We start from the raw sequence: 23,392 nt of genomic DNA, 5'->3' as shown, positions 1-23,392 counted from the left end.
AGATCTCCAATTTTAATAGAAAACAATAGGTATGCCAACAAACGGGTTTGTTTTTATCTGATGTATCTTGCTTAGCAATCCTACTTGCTTCCTCACAGAAATATATGACATGTCCATCAATATTATCAACCAAAAGATCTTTGATCATTGCAACATTAGGTTCCACTTTAATTTGTTCAGAGGTTTTAGGTGATTTAGCATTACTCTTATTAACTACATTTGTAGCTTTTGCATGTTCCTTAATCCTAACAAAAAAAGGAGGTTTCTTAATATAAGCAGTAGGCACAACTGCATCAACATTATAAATGATTGTTTCATATTTAGCTATAACAGGTTCCTCGCAATTTACTTCAATAGGTGGATGAAATTTAAACCACTTCTCCTTAGGGAGATCAACATGTGAAGCAAATGATTCACAAAAGGTAGCTACTATAGAGTCAAGTCCATATTTAGTACTAAACTAATGAAAAGCATCGGTTTCCATAAAAGATTTAACACAATCAAACTCAAGATTTATACCTGACTCTTTACCTTTGTCGATTTCCCAATATTTGGAGTTGCATTTAATTATTTACAGAAGATCCCATTTGAATTCAATAGTTCGCTTCATAAAGGAACCCATAGAAGAAGTATCGAGTATTGATTGATCATTGTGAGAAAGCCGAGCACAAAAGTTTTGTATAATTATTTCTCTTGAGAGCTCATGATTGGGGCATGTGTGAATCATATATTTAATCCTCCCCCAAGCTTGAGCGATACTTTTTCCTTCACGAGGCAAAAATTATATATATAATTCCGATCACGATGAACCAAATGCATAACATAAAATTTCCGGTGAAATTCCAGCTTCAACCGGTTCCAATCCCATGTTCCAGTATCATCCAATAGCCTATACCATGTCAATGCCTCCCCCCCAAAGATAAATGGAATACCTTATTCTTAACTCCATCGTTGGATAAACCCGCAAGCTTAAACAATCCACAAATTTCATTTATATAAATCAAGTGCATATCAGGATGTATTGTTCCATCTCCTACATAAGGATTAGCTAGTAGTTTCTCTAACATACCTGAGGGAATCTCATAGTAAATATTTTCAATAGGTCCAGTAGGTTGAGGAGCGACTCATATTGCTTCCGGTTGAGGTGAAGATACCCCGATCAAGCTCCTCAAAGGATTATTTTCCATAGTGACAAGTGATAATAAATTTTAGCACATAATAAAAATGTTTCCTTACCAAATTCCACTTACTAAAGGCTCTTCACTCCCCAGCAACGGCGCCAGAAAAGAGTCTTGATGAACCATAAGTATGAGGGATCAATCATAGTCCTTTCAATAAATAAGAGTGTCGAGCCCAACGAGGAGTAGAAGGAAATGATAAGCGGTTTTCAGCAAGGTATTCTCTACAAGTACTGAAAGTAGCGGTAACAGATAGTTTTGTAGCAACTTAATTCGTAAAAAGTAACAAGTGACAATAGTAACAAAGGTGCAACAAGGTAGTCCGATCCTTTTTATAGCAAAGGACAAGCCGGAAAGTTCTCTTATAATAAGCAAAGTGTTCTTGAGGACACATGGGAATTGTCGTCTAGTCATGTTCATCATGTTTAGTTGATTCACATTTGCTACTTTGATAATTTTATATGTGGGTGGACTGGTGCTAGGGTGTTATTCTTACTTGAACAAGCAACCCTCTTATGATTACCCCCTCTCACAAGCATCTGCAACTACGGAAGGATAATTAAGATAAATATAACCATAGCATAAAACATATGGATCCAAATCAGCCCCTTACGGAATAACGTATACTTATGTCACTCTCGCAACCCATCATCTACTTATCACTCACAACGTATTCCCTTAGGCCCAAGTATGGTGAAGTGTCATGTAATTGACGTTCACATGACACCATTAAAGGAAGAACAACATGCATATCATCAAAATATCGAACGAATACAAACTTCACATGATTACTTATGACAAGACTTCTCCCATGTCCTAAAGAAAAAAAACTAAGTACTCACAAATCATATTCATGTTCAAGATCAGAGGGGTATTGAATATGCTTGAGGATCTAAACATATAATCTTCCACCAAATAAACCAACTAGCATCAACTACAAGATGTAATCAACACTACTAGCAACCCACATGTACCAATCTAAGGTTTTAAGACAAAGATTGAATACAAGAGATGAAGTAGGGTTTGGGAGGAGATGGTGCTCGTGAAGATGTTGATGAAGATTGGTCCTCCCACGATGCGAGGGTCATTGGTGATGTTGATGGCTTTGATTTCCCCCTCTCGGAGGGAAGTATCCCCGACGGAATTGCTCCGCCGGAGAGCAAAAGTGCTCCTGCCCAGGTTCTGCCTCGAGACAACGGCGCTTTGTCCCGAAAGCCTTCTTTTGATTTTTTAGGGCAAATAGCATTATATAGGAGAAGATGGGCCCTAGAGGCCTGTTGGTAGGTTGATGAGCGCTCTAGCCACGCCCTAGGGGGGCGAGCTCGTGGCTCTCTAGTGGCCTCCCTCCTGGTATTTCTTCCACCAGTATTTTTTTACATATTCTAAAACAATTCTTCATAAATTTTTAGGTCACTTGGAGCTGTGGAGAATATCGATCTTTGCTGCAGTTTTTTCATGTCCAAAATTCCAGCCGCCGGCAATCTCATTTTACATGTGAAACTTGCAAAACAAAAGAGAAAAGGCATTAGAATAGCATCATAAAGTGAAATAATGACCCAAAACATAATAAATAATCATAGAAAAACATGATGCACAATGGACGTATCACATACCACCACTATTCCACACACGATATTTGTATTATATTGTATCTTTACTTAGACAACACCTAATTTTTATGTTGACGTTCTTCGTTATCTTGCAAAACCTATCCTTATATACCCACTTCTAGTTTTATTTCTTGTTTCTAGATAAAGCAAACACTCGGTGTATGTAGGGTTGTATCAGTGGCAAATGGGATCCGAGAGAATGTTGATATTACCTTTAGCTCCTTGTGGTTTCGACACTCCATACTTACCACCTACATCAATGAAAAGCGCTACGACAATTCCTTGCACTTGGGGATTATCAAGCTCTTTTCTAGCGTCGTGGGAAGCAATAACGTAGGGTGAATATTTTATTTGCACCTTTATGCCTGGCTTAATCGCTTTAAAGAAAGTGCTGTCTGGGAGACAACCGGAAGTTCTAGAGAGCCTTTTTCTTTTTTTGTGTGCCTTTAAACTTTTTAAAAACAAAACAAAAAATAAAGAGGGGAACTTAAAACTTTTTCAAAATAGAAGTGATTGGAAATTCATGCATTGAAGAAGTGAGGGTCAACCTTGAACACTTGTGTTCATGCTCATTGAAACAATGTAAATATTTTCATGGAATTTTCTCATAAAAATAATTACCCCCTTATATAAACCATTGTACCATAAAAATAAAGCGCCAAGGTTTGCCTTTAGGATGTTGCAATTGTAATTTTATTAGGTTTTGTGCAGAAAACAATATTTGAATTTCATTCTGTAATGGAACATGGTAAATTCGTGAAAACATGGTAAATTCATGAAATTTTTACGTTGTATTTAATTACAAATTCTCTGTTACTTCCTTTTCCAGTATTTTATAAGTTACAAAAGTATGCCTCTTAATTAGATTAATATAGACTCTTTTGATTTTGACAAATTGTTGTCCTGTTTTTGTTATCTGTTTGTTCTAGAGTTTTCATGGCATATATTGGGGGATATAAATTGTGTAAATGATAGTTTACAATAGCTAATACCTAAATATAATTATGCAACTTGTCTTGACAATACATTATTGGGTGATTTATTTTTATGCATACTAACCTATCTCATGAGGTTTGTTAAGTGCGAATGAAGTTTTTAAGATCAAGGTGAGACAACAACATGAGAGGAATAAGTAGTAGTAAGCATCCAAGCTTGGAGATGTAACAAATTGATGTCATTGTGAGAACATGCCCTGCCGAAAAAAGAACACCAAATTCAGAGATCTTGTGATGCAACAACTTCAAGTATGACCATGCAAGGTTTAACATGTCCCTTATACTGCCTTACCAAGCAAATAGACAGTTCTTCCACTCCGAGTACATACAACCTATGCTTCCAAGCATTTCCGGAAAGCCTCTCGATTCATTGAGCGCTAACAACCGGCTGTATCCGCAACATTTGGTCTCTCAAGTACTCGAGAGAAACACTCTATCCGCAGCTTTGCAGAACAAGAACAATGACTCAACGCATGTGGACTCACTCATGCGCGAGTACTCATTAACAAGATCATTGGGAACTCCCTCTGTAAGCATCCGAACAACTGCAACACATTTATGGTAAGAGGAGAAGCCAACCTTTCCAAAGGCATCATACTTGCAGTTGAAGTAATCATTATACCTCATCACTCCTTCCTGAATACGGTTGAACAATGATCTCACCATCCGGAAGCGTAGCTAGAAAAGCTTCACAGAGAATAGTGGTTTTGTGAGATCGGAATAATCGTTATAGAGTAGGACATGACCATTTTCTCTGTTACGAGTCAACCCAGAAGCATGGCTCGGGATCAATCCCCTAAACAATGGTCCCTGCCTCGCAATGTGCCCATTGACGATGAAAGTAGCAACCACACAATCATCATCGTCAGGCGATGATGAACATATGATGTTATTGTAAAAAAACACATCCGAGCTATCTGCCATGATACTTCGAAGTGATGACTCCGTATCTCAGTAGACAGCAGCGGACAGCTCGTCCAGTCAAACAACCGAACACCTTGTGGGCGGGGACAGAGGCGAGCGTGGACGAGTCATGGCCGGTGAAGGGTTCCGTCCTTGGCATGTTCAGGCAGCAGGGCTGTCGAACCCCGCGTCCTCCGGCGGTGACAGTGAAGGTAGCAGTGGCATGCCTGGGGCTGCCGGCAACCCTGGGCAGGCGTGCCTTGTACTGCTCTGTTGGCGGCAAGAAGCGGCCACAACGTCGACAGAGTGGACGCCGGTGGCTGCGGTGGCGGTGAGGCCGTGGATGGGTGCGTCGACGAGATCTGGGGCGGTGGCGAAGAGATCAAAAGTTGGGCGGCGACGACGAGAGCAAAGAAGACGAGGTGATTGTGGTGGACGGGGGAGAACGGCATGTGTGCCACCGTTAAACGGGCCAGAAGAGAACGCCGCGGGTGTCCACTGCGTGTCCACGAGGACGCAAATTCACTCTGCTGCAAATGGATCCAAGCAAACAGCAATACTGACATCAGTTTTTTGTTAGATGGACGATCCAAAGTTGCGAGCGGCTGGAGCGGCACGCCAGCATCGGAGTCAGCACTGCGGATAACCCATTGTCGCCACAACCAAACCCCACTCGGCAGGCGGCCGGCCGTGTCTGCCCAGAGGCCCCCTCGTGGGTGGGGTCCACGCACCACACGGCCGGCCATCTCTTCCCGGTCTCTCTCCTGCTAGAAGCGTCGTCTTCGTCGCGCTCCGCTCCACTACTCCCCCCAAACTGCTGCCGCCTGCATCGAAGCGAAAACGTAAACAACCCAGACACCGAGACACGGCCCTCTCCAATGGAATCCACGGAAGGTCCACGACGCCCCGCTCCCCGCCACTAGCCCACTGACCCCACCGCCACCACCACGACCACCACCATGCTCCAGCTCCAGCCTCCTCGCTTCCTGCCGCTCCCTCGCTCCCGCCTCCCTGGCCGCCGCCGCCGCCGCGCGCCCCCGCCCGTCCTCGCCGTCCGCTCCCAGTGGAAGCTCCCCGATGTCGACACCGGTGGGCGCCCTCCCTGAAGCCCCCGATAGGTCGTGCCCCGTGCTCTCTCTGATCGCTGCGGGCTTGCTGTTTCGCAGATGCGGTGCAGGAGCGGGTGCGTTCGTGGTTCTCCCGGGCGCGGGGCGCGGTGGTGGACGTCACGCAGGCGGCGCGGGAGCGGGGGAAGCGCAAGGAGGAGGCCGATGGGAGGAAGAAGCAGCGGAAGGAGGAGGTGGAGGAGGAGCCGCTCGTCGCGGTGCCGGAGATCACCCTGGAGCGGCGGGTCGGCCGCGGCTGGCTCTCCGTGGACGCCATTGTCGCCATCGAGCAGTTTGCTAGGTATGTCAAGCGACCTTGCACTTGCTCTGCCCTTCGGGTCAATCTGTCGTAGATGTAGAATAAATGCCCAGATTCATTCTGTTAATAAAATGACTACCAGTTCGTTTCCTGACTATCATAATGTTAAACGATTAATAAAGCCACAAACTGCGTTTCTCTTGGACTCAATTGACAGGACGCTCGTTGGTGATATCATATGAGGACTACTCTGAACCATGTGCTGTAATAGATAGGATCATCTTAGGTAGAACCATCCGGAATTGTAGTGTAGATGTTGCAAGAATATTAAGCCTTCTCTTGGACCTGGGGATTTTTAACTTCTAATTGCTGTGAAGTTGCGGTGTTCCAAGCAGGCTTTCAGTGGATAAATTCAATACTACAAAATAGAAACCCTTTAACCAAGTTTGGTCTTGCATTGTTGCGGCAAATGAGGAACAAGAATTTTCTGGAATACAATGGGATGAAACACGCATAGCATAGGAAGCAGAAATTTCTCTGACCGAATTGATGTAAACTAACCAAACCAGTACAAAGAATAACTGGAAGACGTTTGCTTCCCTTGTTTAATTTTGCATGAGATGTCTTGGGAATCTCAGTTTCCCATCAAAATTCCTCTCCCAGGTCTGTGAGCAAGTAACAATAAAATGGGGATCCTTAATGGATTGATTTCAATGCAAATCAACCAAATTAAACAAGAAAGGAAGGATCGATAAATTGATCAAACTAATGGTCAGTGATGACTATGATGACAAATTGAGGATGTGGATCAAAACTTGGTGTCGCTCAGCCCACTAAGGAAGTGGTTGTGGGCGATCTTGTCTCTGGCCTTGCTGGCGCTCTCAGAATGCACAAGGTTCTTTGGCACTGTCTCGTCATTGATGACATCACACTGTAGCTCTGGGCCCATCTACTCCCCATTCATCTCACATATATTGTGCAGCACACAACATACGCCGATCACGGTAGGGAGATCCGAGATCTTCATATGTGCGCACTTTTGCAGGCACATCCATCGTCCCTTGAGTCGTGCAAATGCATCCATGGACATGTGCCGGAGCTTCGTGACCTTCTCGTTGAATGTATTTTGTTCCCTTGTCAGGTTTTGGTGTGTGTATGGGATGAGAAGCCAGTCCATCAGTAGCTAGAGCCGCCGACCACCCATGACCCAATCATTATTCCGTTGCCGCCATGCTGCTGCAGAAGCGAATTGCTGAGGACCTCATCATCATTCATGCTTCCAGGCTAACCGATGTATACATAACTGAAAATGCCGTTAGGGTCGACGGCCCCCTGGAGGGTGGTGGAGTAGGAGGGCTTCTTGTTGCGCTTTGCGTGATTAGGGTTGTAGTACTTTCTGGCCCACATTTGCGGTTCGATGATTGGGATGTGGGTTGTATAGATGACATCAACGACGTCTGGCATGCTGGAGATGGCCTTAAGGGCCAGTTCTTTTGCTAGTTTTTTTGGCTTCCAGAATAAGCTGCCCCCTACCTAGCTTATTCTAGAAGCCCAACCAAAATTTCTTTTTAGAAGCCTACTAGTCAAGTCTTAACTACTAAGCTTCTAAAAAAATAAATTTGGTTGGGCTTCTAGAATAAGCTAGGTACGGGGCAGCTTATTGCAGCTTATTCTAGAAGCCACCAAAAGAACTGGCCCTAAAGCTGCTCCTGAAGATGGCGGCCTGGTCAGGCCACCGAAGAAAGCAGGGCATGAGCCTTTGGCGGATGGCGGTGCAGACCTCAAGGACGATCTTGTGGCATATAGAAAGGCCAATACCAAAGCGGTCAAAGATGATGCAGAGGGGCTCACCGGTGGCGAGGCGCCAGATGCAGACGGCAACGCGTTGGCGCACAGGGATGGAGGGGCGGAGCGAGGTATCCTCCTTGGCGATGGCGGAGCCCAGTGCAATATCATTGCAAAAGTGTCCCAACCCATCCAATGACCCATCCAGAAATGGTTGCGGAATTTGGCCTCTGGGTAGCCAGGGCTGCTGCACTGCTTCCACCACATGCCCGACCGGTACTTTGGCCACAGCTTCTGTTGTTGATGAGGTTAGATGTCAATGCCCCCAGCTCCAGTGCAATATCATTGCAAAAGTGTCCCAACCCATCCAATGACCCATCCAGAAATGGTTGCGGAATTTGGCCTCTGGGTAGCCAGGGCTGCTGCACTGCTTCCACCACATGCCCGACCGGTACTTTGGCCACAGCTTCTGTTGTTGATGAGGTTAGATGTCAATGCCCCCAGCTCCAGCACACTGGCGGACAGTCTGCTTGGACGACCCACTAGTCCTGCTCCCATCCACTTGAGTTAGTTGAGACTCAGCCTCATCCTCATCACCATTCACGAGATATAGATCATGGGTTGCAGCATCGAGGAACGTGAGTTTGTTGGCGATGGAGCTCTTCTTGTTCGTGTCATTGCAGTCACCACCATCTCCATCACCTACCATGGGTTCGTTGCCTGTATCGTATCTCTTTCCGTGCTTGGGCATCGTAAACGTGTCTTGGAGAGGGAGGAGGAGGAATGTTTTGGATGGATAAGAAAGGTGTTGTCTTGTATTTCATTGACTAGTGGAGAAGGTGGGTGTGAGCTCGCCAAGTCGCTAGAGTATAAAAAGGAAGTAAAACATTGGTGTGAAAAGTTATTTGGTTCTAGGTGTTGCACTTCCTTTCTTGTTTCGGATGAGAAAACGTGACAAAGAAGAGAATGTATGGGTGTAAATGCTAGTGCTGGAATCCGGGGAGAGTAGCAATGAAGTCAATGAGACCGTTTTGTCCCCATCGTGGTGGGTTTTTTTGGGGGTGGGGGGCAAATGATTGCCAAATTCTGATGGCCACATGCATGTGTATCTCTGGCAATGAGATTCTTTTTAATCTTTTGGTAATACTTTACAATGTTTCCTGTGTTGACATGCTAATTCATACTGTGCTAATTATTTGCCAACTAGACTCCTACTTCCTTACAGATGTAAAATGCTATATTGTGTTTACCTGTGTGGAGTGTTTCTTGTGAACGCTAGGATCCTGACACATGGAAGGGGACCTATCCGCTTAATATTGTAGCTCCAACATGTGGAGCTGTTCGCTTGGTGTAGCTTCGAAGCAATATTCTAGTGTCACACAACTGAACTGACAAGCATAGCCCACATGGCAGCCACACAACTGTGAACAGGGACCAGTGCAACTTCATAACAGGGAGTCGGTGACATTCATCGTTATACCTGGACAGGTGGGCTATGCCTGTTAGGTCTTTAGTATCCTTAAAAGTTTCTAGCAGTTTGAGAGTTACTGGATCCCTTGAAATCGGTGTGGTCTAACTCGGTAGGTACTCTCTAGTGCAGGGCCGTACCCGAGAAAACAGAGGCCCAGTGCGAAATCCAAATATGGGCCCTTGACATTTTACTTTTCCCTACATTTTTCATATACTGCACTAGTCATACTTGCTAGTTCTAGAAAACATCATAGAAACTAAAAGTAAGAGACAAATATCAAAAATTTAAAACTGAACATAGAGGTAAAAAGGAATTATGCAACCTTCAATTATATGGATAGAAAGGAATGAAGCAACCTTTGACTGATTTGAGAAGCAAGATCATGTGGCAGCGCTGGTTTGGTGACCAAGAACTCAAAAACATCCAAATGCAGTTTCTCGGTCTGATTGCTCCTGTTGATGAACCATCTTTTGGTGACCAAGAACTCAAAAACAACCAAATGCAATCTAGTCTCGTTTTTTTTGGTGGGGGAATTTCCAATATATGCTGATGGGTCACAGAGCAAGCGACAGAGGTCAAGGGAAACCCTAACTTGCATGCTTGCCGATTGAATATTTGAGAAGAACATCAGATAAATAATAGATGGGGGGCTAGGAGTAGAGCGTTACATATTCCAGCGGACTCTTTTGGGGAAATCGCGAAGAGTTAATAGACACGGATTGGAAAATGGAGTAGTGAAGAACATTGATGATTTAAGATTTTAATTAGGAAGGTGAATTGTGCCTGATGTTTGAGGAAGACGAAGAGTAAGAAAGAGCACCGTGCGTCAGGAGAGGATGTAGTAGTTTGAGAGAATACTAGTTGGCTTTTTTTAGGGGGAATACTAGTTGGCTGAGTTGATTAATTGCTTGGAGAGTAGTATACTTCCTGCTAATTAGCAATACTCTGGCTGATTTGGGGCCCCGGCCGGTCTGGGGGCCCTGTGCAGGCGCACACCCTGCACAGGTGCCCGGTACGGGCCTGCTCTAGTGTTATGCCGGGCTAGAATCAGTTGGTAGATTGCGATAGACACCTGCAATATTTTCTTATTGAACCTTTACTGGGAGCATGGAGTATCTTCTCCTTGGCTTTTATGCTAGCGCAACTCCCATCATAGAGATGCAATTTACAGATAAATATTGGGTTCAGGTGTTGTTTCTGGATAGTGGTCTTGTGTTTCATGTAGGATACTGATTGACTAATGAGAAATGGACATAAATTGTAAGATAAGTGGTTGAAAGTTCAGTTGAGCCATTTTAAATAGTGTACGACAAAAGGGAGGAGTTTACAGGAGTTCCTGAATGTCCTCGTAATTTGCTATCTCAGTTTGCATTCACGCATTCTCATGAGGCTTTTTGTTAGGTTGAATGGGTTGACTGGGAGGCAGGTGCAGAGGATCTTCAAAGCACTTGCTCATGAACATGTCCACGATGATGCTCGAAGTCTAGTTGAATATTGCTGCTTCCGGTACTTGTCAAGAGATAACTCCGATTTTCATCCAAGTTTGAGGGTAAATTAGTTGCTAATTCAGCATCAATGTGTATTGAAGTGTAAAATAATGCTCCACTTGTTTGGCAGGAGCACAAAACATTACTGCAGGCTTGCTGCACATGTTTTGTTTAGCTGGTTCTACTTTGGCTAATACTTCTACTTTAAATGTCTGCAGGAGCTTGCATTTCAAAGGCTTATCTTTGTGACTATGCTTGCGTGGAATGATCCATACGATGAAGACAGTGATCCACACTCTTCACTAGATAACTACTCTATACTGGTGAGTTTTTGATTCAACTGTATTCTCAAAATTATTTCGTTGTGAACGGGACCCCAATTTAATCGGATACAATTTTATTTCATGCACTACCGTGGCAGGTTTTCTGAGTTTGATATTTTTGATATGGTAGGGAAGACTTGTTGAAGAAGATGCCTTTGTCCGAATTGCTCCTGCTGTGGCAGGTGTTGCTGATGCTTCAACAGCTCATCATCTCTTTAGGGCCCTTGTTGGCGCTGAAAAGGGACTGTCATTGGATCTTTGGACAACATACCTTGGTGAACTTTGGAAGTAAGACTGCCTCTGTGGACAACAAACATGTAGCAGATTTGAACTGAGTATATATCTCTGCTTAAGTCTCAAGTTGCAGGAAGTGTATTTTTTTAACTTTACTTTAGGCTTCTAGTGTGCTATACCTCCTTTATTTGATCTATACTACAGATATTTGTTCAACCGCATGATTGGTAGGTGTTGATGACTAGTATTCTAGAAATATCAGTCTTGCTTAAATTTTGTAAGACATGGGCCCATATTGTGAGCTTTTTGTTCGCCAATTTGAACTGTTAATATAGTTCATGATTTCATCTCTCTGTCATATGCTCATGCTGAGTATGCATTAAATATTTGGATGTTCTGTGTTAATTAATAAGTGTTACAATGTGCATTGTACAAGGGTTCATCATGGGAGGCAAACACATAAGATTGGAGATAATTTTCTGTCTGATGAGCAAGTTCTGTGCATAGGCTCTAGTAGAAAGAGGCCTGTTCTAAAATGGGAGCAGAATACTGCATGGCCCGGGCACTTAACCTTGACCAACAAGGCACTCTATTTTGAGGTCTGGATTCCTACTCAAAATGTTCGGTACTTGTTAGAAAGATTACTATTATTTGAAGACATACATATTTATTGTTGCTATCCTAATACATGGCAAGCATTTTCATGATTTAATTCACTCTAAACTTTTCTAGGTGATAATATAAAAAATAGTAGGACATGCTATTTGTTAGTATTTCTGCAGTAACGTTTGAACTTCGAGCTTTTTTCTAAAGCGAAACCATGCAGGATAGCTGCATGTACATATATTAGAGAAAAGGTTTAGAAGACAGCAGTATGACAGATCAAGCGATCATAAACAAAATGATCTCACCTGCTGAAAGGCCCCTGCATTGTTCATATCCATGAACATAAATTGTTCATAAGCAGAATTTCAACCCCCCCCCCCCCCACCACCACACACACACACATAATATAATAATTCATATATAAGAGAAGAAGAAGAAAGGAGAAGTTTTTTCGATCATGTCATTTATGTTTCTTTGTCCTGCGTAACAAATATACTGGATGCCATTTTGAAACTTCACAAACTATGATTGACCTTTGGACTGACGACTTCACTTTTGCATTGATATTGGCAGGCCATTGGACTGGCAGGTATGAAGAAACCATTGAGGCTTGACCTTACAGATCATAATTCAAGGATTGAAAAAGCAAAGGTTGGACCATTTGGGTCCAGGTTATTTGACTCTGCTGTATCTGTTTCATCTGGTTCAGTGTAAGTATGACCGATAACTCCCTAGGATGTCCATTTCCTGTGTGGACATGTCTTTTCACTGCTATCTGCAATTTGATAGGAGAACACCCAGGTCGTTGATTACTGCCAGGTTGTTTGGGTGCAAGCATAACAACAGTACATAATATTAGCTATTTAACCTGCCTGACCATTCCTAGTGTTCGTCAGTTGTAACAATGTGTATGTATGGCAAACATGTTACATGCAATTCATTAATCCAGTGAGGAAGCACCACATTACTCGGGAGGTCCTATTACTAGTTTCCTTGACTCAATTCATTATTTGTTAGCATTTCCCTAAGAGAGCAATCATCTTAAGCACTTGCACTTGCACTTATCATCTATAGCTTTATGGCTGCACACTTGTACTGTAGACATAGAAGCATATTGTCCGTGCTATTTGATCTTAGTCATAAAACACAGCTACAGTGATCTTGTGCTAACTCATTAATTGTTTACAGGTCAAATGAGTGGACATTAGAGTTTGTTGATTTTGGTGGAGAGATGAGACGAGATGTATGGCTTGCGTTCATCAATGAAATTATTTCTGTTTATAAGTTCATTCGTGAATATGGACCAAGCGATGATGATCCAACCATTCATCATGTATATGGTGCCCACAGAGGCAAGAAAAGAGCTGTTAGTAGTGCAACAAACAGTATTGCAAGGCTTCAGTCTCTGCAATTCATACGTAGATTACACGAGGACCCAGCTAAGTTAGTACAGTTCTCCTACCTATCAGGTGCACCTTTTGGTGATGTTGTTCTTCAGACCCTAGCAGTGAGGTTCTGGGGTGGGTCACTGATTACAAACTCGAAAGTGGCAAATGAAAGATCACTTCAAAGGCATAAACATTCAGAAGGCTCATCTAGTGGTCGCTCACAGGTTTTCGACATAGACGGTAGTGTGTACTTAGGCAAGTGGATGACGTCTCCAAGCTGGGCATCAAGCCATTCAGCCAGTTTTTGGAGAGGCTCTTCAGTCAAGCATGGTGTAATATTAAGTAAATCCTTAGTTGTAGCTGATAAAAATCTTGTAGAGAAGGCGATGGTTATCTGTAAAGAGAAGAGCAAAGTAGTTGACAAGACACATGCTACGATTGTTGCTGCTACGGTTGAAGGTATTCCAAGCAATATTGACCTCTTCAAGGTAAAATGGTTTCTCCAGTCAAGCTACTTACTATGATATATCTAGTAGATATGTTATATGTGATTGCCTAGTACGTAGGTCCAATTCTATGCTTATTTTCAAAATCGGATTCCTTCTTTCCTCAAATATAGTGGACAAATAGCGTGTTAATTTTCCTTGAGAAAGCAAGCTCTCTGCATCCTGGCCAGCAAATCCATGTCTTAGTATATGTTTATCATGGTAAATCATTGTAACACCTCTCTTATTTTCTGGGTCAGGAACTTGTACTTCCCTTCGCAATAATCGCTCAAAAATTCAAGAAACTTCAACGCTGGGAGAATCCCCGTTCAACCATTTGTTTTCTACTGTTAGTTTATACCGTTATTTTCAGGTAAGCCAGTTTGCTCTAATGAGTTGAATTTTGAGTTACTGAGGATTTTGTGTATGCCTTTGGAAGAGGTCAGGAGAGGTCTGTGGTAGGAGATGATTTTCCTTAGTCAAGCAGTGATCACATTTTACATTTTGTTGTCAGAGCTGGTTTAAATTGTAGTCCTAGGAGATAGGGATGCAAAAGAATGCACACTAAAGCACTTTTATACAGTAAGGTGAATTGCAAAATATTTTACCAGTTTACCGTATTGGCATACTATAGGATGATACCGTGACAAAGTTACATATCATCTTTGCATAATTGTTCGATTATGGGGTTCTACTCCCTCCGTTCCTAAATAACTACCAAAAGGTCATATATTTAGGAACGGAGGGAGTAGAAGGTAATAGATGGTCCTTCCAATATCTTTAAAGAAGAATTTTGTGCTGGTTGGCACATTGTCCTATAGACAATTTTCGAAGTACACAACTGCAGGTGGAACTAGATTTCAGGCAATTGGATATTTAGATTTATATGGTTCAAAATCTAGTCCAAAGAATTAGCATGGCATGCTCACGAGTCATGCCGTACCATTTTCTGGTTCGTTTGCCTGTTTGTTATTTATTTTTCCAACTATATGGATCGTTGACATCCAATATTATATAACTAGGCACACATAGTCATTGTTGTAACACCCGAGGCTTTTATTATGATTTGTAGGAACATGCTCTTTTATATATTTCCGTTTACCTTGATGGCGATGGCCCTTTCCATGCTTGCCCTGAAAGGGCTGAGAGAACAAGGCCGGCTGGGTAGATCTTTTGGCAAAGTGACAATAAGGGATCAACCACCTTCCAACACAATCCAGAAGATCGTAGCTCTCAAAGAGGCAATGGCCTCGGTCGAAAATTCTCTGCAGCAGCTCAATGTCTCTCTTCTGAAGATGCGCACAATCTTTTTAGCAGGCCAACCTGAGGTACGCTTGAATAAGTTTTACGAGTGCTCAAGTAATACTGACCAAAGGCAAGTAAACCAGCTCACAGGTATGTTGATATAAGTGTCCATGATCTGCTTGACAGGTTACAACTCAGGTTGCTCTCATTCTTCTAGCATCCTCTGCGGTTCTTCTCGTGGTTCCTTTCAGATACATTCTTGCAGTCTCTACCCTTGATCTCTTCACAAGGGAGCTAGAGTTCCGGAGAGAAATGGTGGCGGCGTTCATAAGCTTTGTGAAGGAACGGTGGGAGTCGATACACGCTGCCCCTGTGATCGTGCTGCCATACGAGGGCGACGATAACAGCAACAAGGCGCTCCCAGCAAAATCTTCTAGGCAGACAGAATCGAAAGATGTGCAAGACCAACGGAGTGATATCTATGTGAATGGAATCCGCCCTTCATGATATTTGTAGTGTGAAGCGTTGTCTTGTAATGGAATGTACAGTTTTTTGTACAGTTGTAAGATGTACATAACAGTTGGGTTGTTCAATTAGGTATAGCTAACACCGAATGCATGGATTTATTTTGTGCTCTTGTAGTCTTTTTTTTACGAGACTCCCAATCTATTCATCTTCAATCATGGCAGTATAAAGAACAACAGAGGTAATAAAAATTTCAATCATGTCCGTGGATCACCTAGCGACGACTACAAGCATTGGAGCGAGCTGAAGGCGTGCACCACCGTCATCTTCCCTCTTTCGTCGGAGCCGGGCAAACTTTGTTGTAGTAGATAGTCGAGAAGTTGTTGTGCTAAGGCTTTAACCAACGCACCAGAGTAGCAACCATCGTTAATGAATAGTGTCTTAGATCAGAAGGATCAAACATGTAAACACCTAAACGAAGACTGGATCCAAATAGATCCACCAAAGACCAGCATCGACCGAATCCCGCAAGATCTAACGGAGACAAACCTCCACACGCACTCCGACGAAGCTAGATGCACCATCTGGAGAGGGATAGAACGTGGGAGACATTATTCCTACTAAGGGATATCGCCGCCACCACAGAACCCCAACCAAGACGCTGAATCAAACAAGAACGAGAACAGGGTCCCTCCCGCCGGCAGGGGGCCGAGACCCTTCGCACCTCCATGGCCTAGAGGCCATCGGAGATGGGACGGATCGATGGCGGCGTCGACGGGAGGAGAGAGCTTTTCTTATGGAGGAGAAAAGAGATATGATGTACTAGTGTACAAGTTCCATCTCTTGTAGTACCATCTCTTGGTATCGGGCTTGCTAGAAGATGGGTGGGATGAGAATTCCTTGGAGGGATCAGAAGTACACATAGAACATGAGGAAACGTAAGAGATATACTCCCTATTTCTTTGAAGGTAGCTCTAGCGGAGTGACGAGTACATTTTAGGGTTTTGTCTAAGAGAGATGCTAGACGCACGGACCCTTCACGGGGGATTTACGGAGTAATTAGGTCCTGATTGGTTGGAGCCCACACCTGAAATTTTCAGGGAGGTCAACTAGATGAGGGCACCTTGGGGGGATCCGTAATAGTTCCTTGTTTCTCTCTGTGAGTGTAGTATTATCGGTCTAATAATTATTAGATTCCTTATTTTGTTAAAAAAAGATGGGTCACAGAAAACAAAACTGTAGTAGAATATTTTTTTTGCGGGGGGAAAGCATTTCATTATTTAATTGATCATAGTGTTACAATCATTCATAACGACAATGCTAATCTCCTGAGGAACATTTGCGAGCCAACAAGCCGTCCTTTGCTGTCCACGCCCTATCGCTGCCATAGCGTGTCCAACCTTGTTCTGCGCACGAGTGATCTTCCGAACTTGGGAGTGTCGCTCCTTTAGCATCTCTGTGATTTCTGAAATAAGGTACATGCTACTAGATCGATCTGCCGGTCCAGTCTTGATCATGGACACAAGTTCAGCACAGTCTGTTTCCACTAAGATGGGTTTCTGGGACCAATGCAGAGCTAAGTTAAGCCCTTCAGCACATGCAGCAATCTTGACCTCCAGTGGTCCCGGGCAATCATACAGCCATCTACACGCTGCAAAAATTACTTGGCCCAAGTGATCGTGCAGTACCATGCCCGCTCCCGCAGACCCATCAGCGACAACGAACGAGCCATCAAAATTCAGTTTGACATGTCCGTCCGGTGGGGGTTCCCAAGCAACAGGACTGACCAAACATTTTGTACTGCTAGTGACAGGAACAAAATTGCTTAACTCTGTCAGGACTAGCAGTTTCCCTTTGATAGTATCCGCATGTGGGTAGTGCTTGATTGTCAACAGGGATTGCGCATAATCACAAAGGAACCTCTTGGACACCTCTACTGGAATCAGTGGCTTGTCATGAGTCAACTCATTGTGTATATGCCAAGCACGCCATCACACCATGAGCACAAGCATCCGTTGGGTCTTAGATAATTCGTGTAAGAGCAGCAACAACCAATCTGGTTCTCTTCTACTAAGAACCTCCTCCGATGGCAGGTCCCAAACTAGCCTCATAACATTCCACAAGTTCCGAGCGTGGGGGCAGCGTACGAGTGCATGATGAACTGATTCATCTTCCTGTCCACAAATGGTGCACACTCCATCAACCTCCATATGGCGTTTCATCTTGTTCAGCCTAGTGGCCAGTGCTTCCCTAGCAGCTTTCCAAGCAAACACACAGACTTCGGGTGGTGCTCCACAACTCCATAGCATTTTCCACCCCGGCCTTGAGCCATCAGGCCGAGTACTACACGCAGCAGTCCCCTTTCGAGCCAAGATATCATCCCTTGCAAAATTGTACGCTGACTTCACAGAGAAACGACCATGCTTGTCTGGTAGCCAAGCAATAGAATCAGCCTCCCCTTGGCGAGAGGTTTTTATTTTCAAAATCTCTACAACATCAGCCGGATAGAAGTATTGTATGAGGAGTGAAATGTTCCAAGACCCATCAAAATTCAGAAGGTCAGCCACCCATTTCAGTCGGCACCGTCGTTTCGGCGTGATTGGCTTAAAGGGAGGCCCTCTCGGCAACCACGGGTCACGCCAAATACGTATGTCAGTACCATTTCCCACCCGCCAAACATGCCCCTGCTTCACTAATTGCAGGCCATGCTCAATGGTGTTCCATGTTGACGATCCGTTCCTGGTAAAGACAGTGTCAAGAATGGACCCATCCGGATAGTACTTGGCCCGCAGAACCTGTGCACAGAGACTTTCCGAAAACTGAATAAGACGCCAGGCTTGCCGTGCTAAGAGGGCTTGATTGAACGTCCGAAGGTCTTTAAACCCCATTCCACCTTTTCCTTTAGGTCTCACCATAAAGTCCCAGCTGACCCAGTGTGTTTTCCGTTTACCTTTTTCCGCACCCCACCAGAAGTGACGAATCATTCTCATGAGTTCCTCACATAGCCCCGCTGGTACCTTGAAGACGCTCATAATATAAACCGGGAGGGCCTGAGCGATCGCCTTGATCTTTATTTCTTTTCCACCCATAGAGAGATAGTTGTCCTCCCATTCCATTAAGCATTTAGCCAAACTCTCTTGTAGGCTTTTTAATTTACCCTTACTCATTCTGCCATCTGGTGTCGGGAGGCCAAGGTATTTAGCTTCAAAGGTTGCTTGCGTAATTTGCAGTGTACCCTTAATGCACTCTTGGGTACTAGTTGGGCAGATCGGAGAGAACAAGATAGAGCACTTGTTAGGGTTGATCACCTGGCTTGTTCCTTTAGCATATATCTCAAGCACATGTTTAACACGTTCTGCTTGTTCGCTGTCTACCTTGAAGAACAACAAGGTATCATCTGCAAAGAGCAAATAGGAAATACCCGGGGCACGACGGCAAACCTTGATCGGCGTGATAGTCCTGGGATGCTTCACGATGCAACAGAGCGGAAAGGCCATCAGCAACAAACAAGAACAAAAAAGGGAAAGCGGATCACCTTGGCGAAGACCTCTGGATGGGCAGAACGAATCAAGAAGGGTTCCATTAAATTTTACTGAATAGCTCACCGATGTCACACAGGACATAATCCAATCAACCCATCGGGGAGCGAAACCCAAACTCTGCATCATTCTTCTAAGAAATTCCCAGTCAACCCTGTCGTACGCCTTTGACAAATCCAACTTATAAGCGCAATAAGAATCTTGCTCCTTTTTACAGTGCTCAATGGCATGAAAACATTCAAACGCTACCAAGGCATTATCGGTAATCATACGGCCGGGGACGAAGGCACTCTGGTTCAAAGAGATGATATCCCCAAGGATTGGACGGAGTCTGTTCACCAAGCACTTAGCCACAATCTTGTACAGAACTGAACACAAACTGATAGGCCGAAACTCTCTAATTGTCTCAGGCTGATCTGTTTTCGGAATTAACACGATTGCCGTTGAGTTTGTCTCTGATGGCATGTGCCCTGTGGCAAAGAACAGCCGGACGGCCGCAACAATCGTGTCCTTTAAAACCACTCAGTTTCTTTGATAAAACCTTGCTGGAAATCCATCCGGTCCAGGGGCCTTCAGGGGACCTATTTGAAACAGCGCGTCGCCTATTTCTTGTTCAGTAAAATCCCTACAAAGTGAAGCATTCATTTCATCCGTTACTTTTCTATCTATCAAGCCAATTATCTCATCAGCATTCAAAGAAGGATCTCTGGTGAACAATTCCTTAAAGAAGGAAGTGGCCATTAACTCCATGACTGAGGGTGTAGTCTGCCATACACCATCCTCATCTTTCAGTTTTTTAATCTTGTTGAATGAAAATTCAGCTACAGGTAGCTAGCGGCACTGTTGCATGAAAATTTCTTCTAGCCTGTTCGAAGGGAGATTAGATTATTTGCCACACTTTACTCTTTACTAGAGCTTTGATGATTTTTGCCTCAGTGTTGCCTCGATGATGGGTGGACCTGGGGTCCTCGCCCCCCTAGTCATTCTCAGGGAACGGAGCAACCGCGTATAGAACATCCTACTTAGTCAAATCGGGATATCTATGAGAAGCGAACACAACTCACAACACAACTCAATGTAATAGAAGTAACTAGTAGCATTATTAATTGCTAGTTGTGTTTGGCCTAGTACTGGCAAAAAGGCGGGTTGTGATAACATGGATAATTAACACAATGAAGAATGGAAGTCATTCTGCAGGAGCGGCAGCCGTAATTTTTGAGGATTGCTTTTTTACGGCCTACGTTTTTGTCTTACTAGTTTTGATCATTGTAATAGAAAAGCGAATAAAGTAGCACATGAGCGAGTGTGGCGTTTTGGCACATGGGAGTCCGCACTCCTGGTTTTTAAAATGTATTTTAAACAAATTTTGAAATGTAAAAAAATCCAAATAAAAACTTGGCGCGTATATTTTGATATTGTACATGCTCACAAAGTCGTTTCGCAAAAGACCGATAACTTATGTGTCGCGTGTGAAAAAGACAAAATCTGGTGTTAAAAAATGCTTTTCACAAGACATCCTTTTGTCTTTTTTACACAAGGCACAAAAATGTCGGTTTTCTCCGAAACTTGACGTGCACACATATAATGTCGAGATGTATGCGCCAAATTTTTGTTTGAATTTTTTTCACACTTTGATTTTTTTTTTCGCGTGCAGGAGCGCGCGCTCCCGGGAGCATCAACGAATTTTCGCCCATGAGCTTGCTTTTTTTTTTGAGGGAAAGCCCATGAGCTTGTTAGATTAGCAAATGTTGTTCAATGACTAGGGATTGGATCGAGAAGCCCATGAAAAATATTGTATCTCTCTTTATAGACAATGTAACCATTATCTGTAATTAATAAAGTCGATATTGTTTAAAAGAAACACAACTCACAACACACACAAAAAAGAACACAAATCACAATACCACAGTTCTCCATATCGTCAACCAATCATAATAAAACGTTACTCCAACAAAGATTTGACAGTATATATCCTAGAATGCCACAACCCACATGAAAGGGAAGATGCAACGCGAGCATCAAAGGATAACGTAGGGTGTCCTCACGCGGTACTTGCCGCTCGTGTCGGTCCACACCAAGGCCCCGTAGGCGACCTTGCCTCCGGGAGTAGGCGCGGTGAGCTTGATGTCTACCTCGAACGAGATCTTCTGCCCTGCCCCGCTGAACTCCAGCGTCGCCGGCGTCACGGCCACGGCCACGTTGCTCGGCGAAACCCACGAGGCGTGGTACGTCGCCGGACCTGATCCGACGCTGGTCACCGTCCTGCTGAACCGCATCTCCCCGCTAGTGGCATTGAAGCCGAAGCTCGCCACGAACGACGGGTAGTTCACGTCGTTGGACGAGAAGGAGCAGTTGTACGCCGTCGACGACCTCGTGATCGCCGCGATCTGGGCGTTGGTATAGTTCGCGGAGCAGAGCAGCTCGACGAAGTCCTTGGGCCCGGCGTCGTACACCAGCCCCGGGTCCATGGCCGAGTTGGGGCTGACTTGGCCGGAACCCATGGCCAGCGGGCTAGCCGCGGTGGCGTTGTCGTTGCCGTCGAAGCCGGCGCCGGCGTCGGTGATCGGGTGGAGCGTGTTGTCGTTGGTGCTCGCGGTGGTCATCATCGCCGACTTGATCATGGCGGGGCTCCAGTCCGGGTACGCCGCCCGCAATAACGCTGCCACGCCGCTGGCGTGCGGGCACGCCATGGACGTCCCGGAGGCGACGAGGAAGTCGCTGCCCAGCGAGGTCTGGCCGATCAGCCCCAGTGGAGATACGGGCGCCCACGACGCGAGTATTCTGTCCCCCGGCGCTAGTATGTCCGGCTTGAGCACGCCGGGGTAACTCTTGGACGGGCCTCGAGAAGAGTACACGGCGACCACCGGCGCAGGCCGCGTGCCGAGGATCGTCTGCTGGAACTTCATTGTTGCTGTTGGGGTCATGGTGGAGTTGATGTAGCTCAGCAGCGCTGGTGCGTCTTTCGAGCTGATGAAAATGGCTGGGAGCGGCATGGTGTCATCAAAAGTCTTGACGTCCGTGATGAAGATGGCACCGGCGACGCCGGCCTCGTTCGTGGTGTCCAGCTGCTCAGTGACATACCCGGTGTCACGACACACGACTATGCTCTTCGTTACGTTTGCCATTGACGCCGACGAGTTGCACGCCGAGATGGTGTCGTCGTACACCAGCTTCGTGCCGACCACCCAAGCGTTCGCCGGATAGTTCGTCAAGCCTGTTATGGTGGTTAGCGTCGTGTTGCCATAGGACAAGGTACCAGAAAACATTGTCCGGTCCACCGTGCCAGCCGCGACTGTGAGCAGCCATGGGATGCCGTTGTGCAAACTGCCGGGGCGTGGGCCGTCGTTACCCGCCGAAGCCGACACGAGGATACCATGCTCCATGGCGGCGAAAGCAGCGATGGCCACCGGGTCCTCGTACAGCGGCACGCCATCGAAACCCATTGAGATGGAGATGACATCGACGCCGTCCGCGATGGCCGCGTCCATGCCGGCTAGCACGTCAGACGCATACCGGCCCTCATGCCAGATGACCTTGTACATGGCAACATGAGCACGCGGGGCAACCCCACGGGCCGTGCCGAGCCCGTACCCGAAGAAGGACGCGCCCGGCACGGGGCTGCCCCCGGCTGTCGACGATGTGTGCGTGCCGTGGCCTATGGTGTCGCGCGTGGAGTTCATGCTGATCTTGATACCGGGGTTCGCGGCGACCAAACCCTTATTGAAGTAGCGCGCTCCGATGAGCTTCCGGTTGCATAGGGAGGCGGGGAACGCCACCCCGGGCTCGCACGTGCCGCGCCACCTGGACGGCACGGGGGCTATGCCGGCGTCGTTGAAGCTCGCGCTCTCCGGCCACACTCCAGTGTCGATCATGCCGATAATGACGTCCTCGCCGAGCTTGGCTGCCGGCCACAGCCCACCGAACGGGCTGAGGTGGAGGAACTCCGTGGAGTGGGTGGTGTCGTGAGTGATGTCAGAGCGGCGGTCCGGGTAGGCCGAGACGAAGCCCGGCGCGCGGCTCAGGGCGCGGAGCTCGGAGGCCGAGAGGGTGGCCGCGAAGCCGTGGAGCGCCTCGTCGTAGATGTAGACGAGCCGCGGCTGCTCGCGACTGGCGGCGCCCGAAGAGTCAGCTGCTGGTGTTAGAGACGCTAGCACGGTGGAGTACCACTCACGGTGGTCGGAGTGCGCTGGCGGCATGGCGGACTTGTCCATGTGGACAATGTACGAGGCCCGCTGATCGGCGGCCACCGGAGTAAGGAAGAGAGAGCAGAAGAGGAGCCATGAGCTACTCACTAGGAATAGAAGCGATGCCAT

The 23,392-nt window shown here is 45.6% G+C and overlaps 2 protein-coding genes across 2 annotated transcripts; one reads left to right on the top strand and one right to left on the bottom strand.

Moving 5' to 3' along the window:
* The first annotated feature begins 5,464 nt into the window (after positions 1-5,464).
* Positions 5,465-15,682, top strand: LOC123071557 (uncharacterized). The gene is made up of 11 exons (XM_044495133.1): positions 5,465-5,775; positions 5,853-6,093; positions 10,709-10,856; positions 11,013-11,117; positions 11,248-11,405; positions 11,788-11,950; positions 12,531-12,667; positions 13,146-13,833; positions 14,091-14,203; positions 14,903-15,158; positions 15,262-15,682. Exons 1-11 carry the CDS (start codon positions 5,646-5,648, stop codon positions 15,580-15,582), a joined length of 2,460 nt encoding a protein of 819 aa, XP_044351068.1. The 5' UTR covers positions 5,465-5,645; the 3' UTR covers positions 15,583-15,682.
* A 5,415-nt stretch (positions 15,683-21,097) lies between these two features.
* Positions 21,098-23,392, bottom strand: LOC123066003 (subtilisin-like protease SBT3). The gene is made up of 3 exons (XM_044489176.1): positions 22,453-23,392; positions 21,450-22,371; positions 21,098-21,281 (listed from the first exon to the last, which is right to left on the bottom strand). The coding sequence occupies exons 1-3, from the start codon at positions 23,390-23,392 to the stop codon at positions 21,098-21,100; spliced, it is 2,046 nt and encodes a 681-aa protein (XP_044345111.1).

This window comes from Triticum aestivum, chromosome 3B, assembly GCF_018294505.1.
Source record: "Triticum aestivum cultivar Chinese Spring chromosome 3B, IWGSC CS RefSeq v2.1, whole genome shotgun sequence".
Classification (NCBI taxonomy): domain Eukaryota; kingdom Viridiplantae; phylum Streptophyta; class Magnoliopsida; order Poales; family Poaceae; genus Triticum; species Triticum aestivum.
The sequence above is the reverse complement of the archived record's forward strand: the minus strand, read 5'-3'. Positions and strand labels throughout refer to the sequence as shown.